At 40.6% G+C, this 8,828-nt stretch overlaps 1 protein-coding gene across 1 annotated transcript in view; it reads right to left on the bottom strand.

Annotated features, from left to right (window-relative positions):
* Nucleotides 1-8,828, bottom strand: part of piezo1 (piezo type mechanosensitive ion channel component 1 (Er blood group)) — a 159,292-nt gene that overhangs the window by 87,916 nt on the left and 62,548 nt on the right. The window contains exons 15-16 of the mRNA XM_028467785.1: nt 7,436-7,617; nt 7,222-7,370 (exon numbers count right to left, since the gene is read on the bottom strand). Of these exons, the coding sequence (XP_028323586.1) occupies nt 7,222-7,370; nt 7,436-7,617 (331 nt within the window). The remainder of the gene's footprint in view (nt 1-7,221; nt 7,371-7,435; nt 7,618-8,828) is intronic.

The following is an 8,828-nucleotide window of genomic DNA, read 5'->3' as shown; positions in this document are numbered from 1 at the left end:
AGAAGAAAGCCATGTTTCAGATATTGTAATAATGCTAGGTTTATTGTAAGTTATCCAGGCTCTCAATTGGTTGATTTTAGGAAGTAAACTTCTAATGTTCACATGAATCATTTTAAGACCATTAACCATACTTAATAAAAAAGAAAATATAGAGAAAAAATATAAAGCAATTTACAACAAATAAGAGTGAGAACCACCAGTCAAGAGCACTTATAATCATACATACACTTCCACACCACCACACAATCACACATATATACATAATACAAGAAACAGCAACAAAAACAAAACAGAAATATTAAATTAGGGAGATCTTCTTAGACTAGATATCATACCAAATTGTATATCAATCAAAGACATAGGATTAGTTAGAGAAAAATTAAATAAACCCTAATTAATGTAACAAAAACAGAAACCACTCAACCATTAATATTATTGACTAGGGATGTAACGATTCACTCAACTCCCGATACGATTCGATTCACGATACTGGGTTCACGATACGATTCTCTCACGATTTATTTTACAAAATGGGACTGTAGATAAATGACTGAAAAATATTCCTTTATTTTTTTTTGGGAAAATACTATTTTTCATTATCAAAAGAATCTCTTGATAAACTATTCAAAACAATGCAATTTAACTAAAAATAAATCTTGAATGAAATAAATAAAGGAATAATACAAATGAAGAAGAAGCTTATTATTTAAATTCTGGTTCTATAGTAAACAATTCAAAACTGCATAATAGTTATTTTTCTTTTTAAAAGTGCAACTGAAAAATATATTTTGTGCCTTAACAACTGGACTTTAAAAAAAAACAGTAATTTCACTGTATTTAGGTCAGATATTTGTTTGAACCAGCAGAGGGCGCTGGTAACCCAGCTTACCAAAACTTACCAAAGCAATGACTTGTCACTTCCTGGCTGCAGGAGAACTGCCTGCAGCTAAATACTTCAAAAACTGTTGCTATGTTTTTCAGTAAAACCAATAGAGCCTCATCTAATCCTGACATACTAGTAGCTGGAGAAAAATTACAAATTGTAAATCAATACAAATACCTTGGGTTAGTAATAAATTCTCACCTCTCCTTTAAAGCCCATATTGACAAATTATGTAAAAATATCAAAGTTAATCTAGCAAATTTCCGCTCAATCCAAAATGAAATGTCAACTGAAGCTGCAATAATTTTTCTACATTCATGATTTTCAGCCACTTTAACTACTGCCTAACAAGTTGGTCTCAGGCTAGTCAGAGTGCAAAAAGACCTTTGGAAACTTTATACAAACAAGCCTTTAAAGTCTTGGGTTGAAAACCAAGGCACTATCATCACTGTTCAATCCTAAAAAAGTACCACCTTTTAAATTGGGACAGTCTCCATAGATTTGCAGATCTGAGTCTCATATTTAAAGTAACACATGATTTGACCCCAGCTCCTCTGACAGAGTTCATCAGCCAAAGAAACAGCTCTGAGCGCATCACTCCAGGCTCTGTAAGAGGCCATTGTGTCACACTTTCAGTCGCTCAGCCTGGTCAGTAAGGGGCGCTGCTGAGTGGAACTCAATACCTGAGGAGGTTAAACAGCTAAACACTTACAAGGCCTTTACAAAATTATTTAAAATTTGTCTCATTAACATGTACGTCTGCAACATTAGAAGTCGAGCATGTTGCGCTGCATTGTATTGTATTAGATAACGTAGCGTTTTGAACACGTGTTTTTTGTGTGTTTTAATATTGTAACAGGTACCGTTATTGTTGTTATTGACTTGTAAATGTATTGTCATGCTTGTATTTTATTGCCTTTTTACATCTTGGCCAGATGACGACAGATGACAATTAGCCTTCTGGCTAATTCTGGCTTTTTTAACCATGTTTGTTCACAGGTTATATGAAATTGCACTGTCCCCTTTCAAATAAACCAATACAATACAATTAAGAGTAGTAGACGGCCAGAAAGAAAGTATTAGCAGATTTCACTCGCCGCCAACACTTCTGGGTAGCGCGCTCTGCTGGTTAAAAAAGTACTGCGATTCAATTTTCACAGCATCGATGTGAATCGTTATACCTATGAATCAATTTTTAACTGCCTTACGATTAATCGTTACATCCCTATTATTGACTTTATAACAGTCGAATCTGCTGCTCCAAACAGTCAAATAGACTAGATATGGGTCAGGTGATTAAATCACAACAGCCACCGTTTACAGCAAACAGAGAACAGCGTGACAACAGTCAACAGACAACAGACAACAGTCAACAGACAACAGACAACAGTCAACAGACAACAGTCAACAGTCAACAGACAACAGACAACAGACAACAGACAACAGACAACAGACAACAGTCAACAGACAACAGACAACAGACAACAGACAACAGACAACAGTCAACAGACAACAGACAACAGACAACAGACAACAGACAACAGTCAACAGACAACAGACAACAGACAACAGACAACAGACAACAGACAACAGTCAACAGTCAACAGTCAACAGACAACAGTCAACAGACAACAGACAACAGTCAACAGACAACAGTCAACAGACAACAGACAACAGTCAACAGTCAACAGTCAACAGACAACAGTCAACAGACAACAGACAACAGTCAACAGTCAACAGACAACAGACAACAGTCAACAGACAACAGTCAACAGACAACAGACAACAGTCAACAGACAACAGACAACAGTCAACAGACAACAGACAACAGTCAACAGACAACAGTCAACAGTCAACAGTCAACAGTCAACAGTCAACAGTCAACAGACAACAGTCAACAGACACAGCAGATCAGAAACTTAAATATAAGTGACACACAGAAAGAAAGTTTACAGACCAGAGTCGTGTGGATCATTTGGAAACGTTATGGATGTACACCTCCACCTCATCAGGAGAACGGAGCAGTAGGAATTTGCCGTTGTCTACATGGATTCGAAGAGTAGCGTTTCTCCATCAGTGCCACACTGAAGTCAGGATAAATATGCACTCTGGCTCCATTGAACACAAGCTCCTTTTTGTTGCGGGAGAGATGGAGAACTCTGAGCTTCTGCTGAAAGTAGAGGAACTTTACAATGATTGGCCGAGGACCTGCTTTGGAATCACGTCCGATCATTCCTGGAGATCGATGTGCCCTCTCGATGACCAAAGGAGAAGGGAGGCTTTCTTTACCAAAGAGTTGAGTGAGGAACTGCCCGACAAAGCCGATCATGTCCCGGCCTTCGGAACCCTCTGGAACACGGACCAGGCGTAGATTTGAGGACCTGCTACGGTTCTCGGCGTCATCCGCTTTTTCAGCCAGGAAAGCATTTTGTTTTTCCAGGGCCTTAACCCGTTCCTCCAGAGCAGACAGGGTGTCTTGATTAGTGCTAACCTGGCTTCCAGCTCACCGACTATAGCACCATCGACATGAGCGACTCTTTCATAGAATCCATGCTGCTTTGAATCCAGTCCAGTTTAGAGTCAAAGTGAGACAACAAGTCATTTTTGAATTGCTGTAGGGTTGTTAGTGACCGCATCCATGTCTGAACGAGCCCATGTTATGAGTCACAGGGCACAGGTTAGTAGAGCACGTTGTTTGACTCTCAAACTGGAACCAAAACAGAAAAAAGTACTAAAAAATGGCAAAGAAAGTGGCAATATTTATATATTTAGGTTGATCACTGCATTATCAGCAACAGACTGAGATAAATGGAGAGCTGACGCCAGCCCTACTGCACTGTCAGCCATCTTGAATTTCTATTTTGATATATACACACACATATATATAGTCAGACATACACACACACGCATATATATAATCAGACATACACACACACACATATATATAATCAGATATACACACACACACATATATATAATCAGACATACACACACACACATATATATAATCAGATATACACACACACACATATATATAATCAGATATACACACAAACACACACATTATATATATATAGTCAGAAATACACACACACATATAGTCAGAAATACACACACACACACACACACACACACATAGTCAGAAATACACACACACACATATATATAGTCAGAAATACACACACACATATAGTCAGAAATACACACACACACATATATATAGTCAGATACACACACACATATATATATAGTCAGAAATACACACACACACACATATAGTCAGAAATACACACACACACACACACACACACACACACACACACACACACACACACACACACACACACTTATAGTCAGAAATACACACACACACACACACACACACACACACACACTTATAGTCAGAAATACACACACACACACACTCTCACACACACACACACACACACACACTTATAGTCAGAAATACACACACACACACACTCTCACACACACACACACACTTATAGTCAGAAATACACACACACACACACACACACATATAGTCAGAAATACACACACACACACACACACACACACACACACACACACACACACACACACACACACACACACACACACACACACACACACACACACACACACACACACACACACACACACACACACACACACAGAGATGTCAGTGTAAAGTCCTCTATCTTGTCCTTTATGAGTCAGTCTTTCTCAATGGATATGAGAGCCAGTGATGAAAGGCTTCCTTGCTCTGATCTGTTGCAGCTGTAAGTTTTGATGCGTTTTAAAGCAGAAAATGACCTTCTCCACCGATGCTGTGGTGGCTGGAATGGTCAACACCAACTTCAACAGACCAGATCTTGTCGGTGATGCCACGCCCGCCAAACAGCAAACACGGGAAGCAGAACAGCCGGTTCCGTGAGGCGCATCCACAAAGCCATTCCTTCCGTCTGTACCATTCACTTTGGAAAGTCCGCACACTTTTCTGACCTTTCTTTTGCTGAAGGTCTGGTAGCTCAGGTGTTGGTCTCCCATCTTTTAAAAGCTGTCGCTTTTCTTCAAAAGAAAGTTGTGAAAATGTATTTATCCTCTCCATCGCTGTCATCCAACCTGTAGTGTAATCCCGCCCACTAGATGCGGCCACGTGAAATCTGTTTTGTATTCACTAATGCACTGTGCGTACGTATTGGATTAACATAGCACGGTTACGTCCAAAGGCAGGGTAGCGATTTGCCTTTTTGCGTAAATGGTTTTTCATAGTGGGTCCGTGGGGAACTGACTGCACATGCGCAAACATCCGTTCACGTGATATGGGGCTAAACTTTAGCCGCTAAAGGCAGAGCAGCAGTGTGCCTTCAGGAGAGGTGTGTCCTCTTCCTCGTAATACAGGAGTGTGCAGCATCTCTGCCGTTCCAGGAAATAGGTGCATAGCGATGTTTAGTCACTCATTTGTGCTATGAAAAGCACAAAAATGCTGACACTTTCAAACTTAGAGGTACTGTAGGCTATCGGAAATTGAAAAATAAAAAAATTGATAAAAATTTTTTTTTTTTCTTAAATGAATATGTAATTCATTTAAATTCACCCTGGGTAGGCACTGCCTACCTTGCCTACCCTGACTGCACATGCCTGACTATATACAGGTAAAAGCCAGTAAATTAGAATATTTAGAAAAACTTGATTTATTTCAGTAATTGCATTCAAAAGGTGTAACTTGTACATTATATTTATTCATTGCACACAGACTGATGCATTCAAATGTTTATTTCATTTAATTTTGATGATTTGAAGTGGCAACAAATGAAAATCCAAAATTCCGTGTGTCACAAAATTAGAATATTACTTAAGGCTGATACAAAAAAGGGATTTTTAGAAATGTTGGCCAACTGAAAAGTATGAAAATGAAAAATATGAGCATGTACAATACTCAGCTGTCCAAAAGGCGACCATCGACACATTGCACAAGGAGGGAAAGACACAAAAGGTTATTGCTGAAGAGGCTGGCTGTTCTCAGAGCTCTGTGTCCAAACACATTAATGGAGAGGCAAAGGGAAGGAACAACTGTGGTCAGAAAAAGTGTACAAGCAATAGGGATCACCGCGCCCTGGTCAGGATTGTGAAAAAAAACCCATTCAAGAATGTGGGGGAGATTCACAAGGAGTGGACAGCTGCTGGAGTCAGTGCTTCAAGATCCACCACCAAGAGACGCTTGAAAGACATGGGTTTCAACTGCCGCATACCTCGTGTCAAGCCACTGTTGACCAAGAAACAGCGCGAAAAGCGTCTCACCTGGGCTAAGGAAAAAAAGAGCTGGACTGCTGCTGAGTGGTCCAAAGTCATGTTTTCTGACGAAAGCAAATTTTGCATTTCCTTTGGAAATCGAGGTCCCAGAGTCTGGAGGAGGACAGGAGAGGCACAGGATCCACGTTGCCTGAAGTCTAGTGTAAAGTTTCCACCATCAGTGATGGTTTGGGGTGCCATGTCATCTGCTGGTGTCGGTCCACTCTGTTTCCTGAGATCCAGGGTCAACGCAGCCGTATACCAGCAAGTTTTAGAGCACTTCATGCTTCCTGCTGCTGACCTGCTCTATGGAGATGGAGATTTCAAGTTCCAACAGGACTTGGCGCCTGCACACAGCGCAAAATCTACCCGTGCCTGGTTTACGGACCATGGTATTTCTGTTCTAAATTGGCCAGCCAACTCCCCTGACCTTAGCCCCATAGAAAATCTGTGGGGTATTGTGAAAAGGAAGATGCAGAATGCCAGACCCAAAAATGCAGAAGAGTTGAAGGCCACTATCAGGGCAACCTGGGCTCTCATAACACCCGAGCAGTGCCAGAAACTCATGGACTCCATGCCACGCCGCATTAACGCAGTAATTGAGGCAAAAGGAGCTCCAACCAAGTATTGAGTATTGTACATGCTCATATTTTTCATTTTCATACTTTTCAGTTGGCCAACATTTCTAAAAATCCCTTTTTTGTATCAGCCTTAAGTAATATTCTAATTTTGTGACACACGGAATTTTGGATTTTCATTTGTTGCCACTTCAAATCATCAAAATTAAATGAAATAAACATTTGAATGCATCAGTCTGTGTGCAATGAATAAATATAATGTACAAGTTACACCTTTTGAATGCAATTACTGAAATAAATCAAGTTTTTCTAAATATTCTAATTTACTGGCTTTTACCTGTATATATATAGTAGATATACAGTACATATATAGCGTTTGCATTGTTAACATATAAACCCTTGTTTAGAACAGAAGAACCATTACCAGTGAACCACTTTCATTCATTCTCAGGTTTATCTACTCACTGGTCTTCTGTGAAACCAGTGAAGTTTTTCCAGTATCCTGGGAAGTCTTCAAACTGGTAGGTGTAGATGGTGATGAGCACCAGCATGGTGTAGGCCACAACCAGCCACCAGAAGATCTTCAGCAGACGCCTCCATAGAGAGTAGTAGACCTGGGACCAAGGGTTCCTGATTAGAGGGACCTTTAAAGGAAGATGAACCACGTGTAGAGTCTCACCTGATACAGACACAGGCACAGCAGGAACAGCAGCATGTAGATGATCTTATACGCTACCAGCTTCCCAGCAAAGGACACCATGATGAACATGCCCCCACACACATAGATCCAGTACTTAGCATAGATGCTCATCACCATGGTACCCAGAACCTTCAGAACCGACTGGTTGGCTGGACCGGCCTCTGGGGGGGAAATAGTAGGTCACACTTCCTGTACAGTGGAGCACACTTCCTGTACAACAGTAGAACACACTTCCTGTACAGTGGAGCACACTTCCTGTAAAACAGTAGAACACACTTCCTGTACAGTGGAGCACACTTCCTGTACAACAGTAGAACACACTTCCTGTACAGTGGAACATACTTCCTGTACAGTGGAGCACACTTCCTGTACAACAGTGCTAGGGTTACACAGCAGTTCTACGGTGTTTGTACATGTGCTGTGTGAGCGTTTAAGATAAGCTGGTCTGTGGCACTGCTTCAACTGTGAGATACAACCATACGATTGCTGATCTGGAGCTGGTCGTGACCCCATGTATACTACACGGTGCACCACACATGATCTAGCAGAGATACGCACGATCCCACAAAAAAGACGCACGGGTGAAAAATCAGCTCTAAATGTTCCAAAAATCACACAGTGTATGTCTGACTTTAGAGAAACTCCATACAGTACAGTTATCTAAACACAGAATATATCAAAAATAAATGGAAATCTGGGTCCCAATCACTCCACACAGCTGGGGTCTACAATGGGTCACACATGGAGGGAAAACATCAACATTTTTCATCAAACACATTCAGAAGAGACATCAAAGTAACGTACGCCTGTTGGAGGCTCTGTGGGTCTGATGGGGAAAACCACTGGTTGCCAGGTAACAACAGCTTTATGGACTGTGTCCATAAAACAAACAAACAAAACAAGTTGAATAGAGTCATCAGACCAACTGTCATCACCTGGTGTTACCTGCTCTGTAACCATAGCAGCCTGTATTTAAAGTTAAAGCCCCTCCTACTGGGCGTCATCAATCTCATGATCTATTTTTCCCAAAGAATAGTTTCTTCTAAATAAACCATTCCACACATTGTCATCCCCATCATTAATTTATAGGTTTTTTAATTACCTATTTTAAATTCAATCAAAACCCCAAACAACACTTATTTTCCCCCAGGAATAATTCATATCTAAATTATCATGTGACCATTAGTGGTATCAATAAACTATAAAAAAGGCGGAAGTGATGTGCCCCGTTTCCTCATCCCTACATGGGACGACTGCAGGTCAGAGTGATTTGAATGTTTGCATTTTAACAACTAGAGCTTCTCAGTGTGACCTTTGGTTGTTCTATGACTGTGGAAGGAAGGAGAGGTTCTGTTATTTAACTGTCTACACC

This window comes from Gouania willdenowi, chromosome 15 (assembly GCF_900634775.1).
Source record: "Gouania willdenowi chromosome 15, fGouWil2.1, whole genome shotgun sequence".
Taxonomy (NCBI): Eukaryota; Metazoa; Chordata; class Actinopteri; order Blenniiformes; family Gobiesocidae; genus Gouania; species Gouania willdenowi.
The sequence above is the reverse complement of the archived record's forward strand: the minus strand, read 5'-3'. Positions and strand labels throughout refer to the sequence as shown.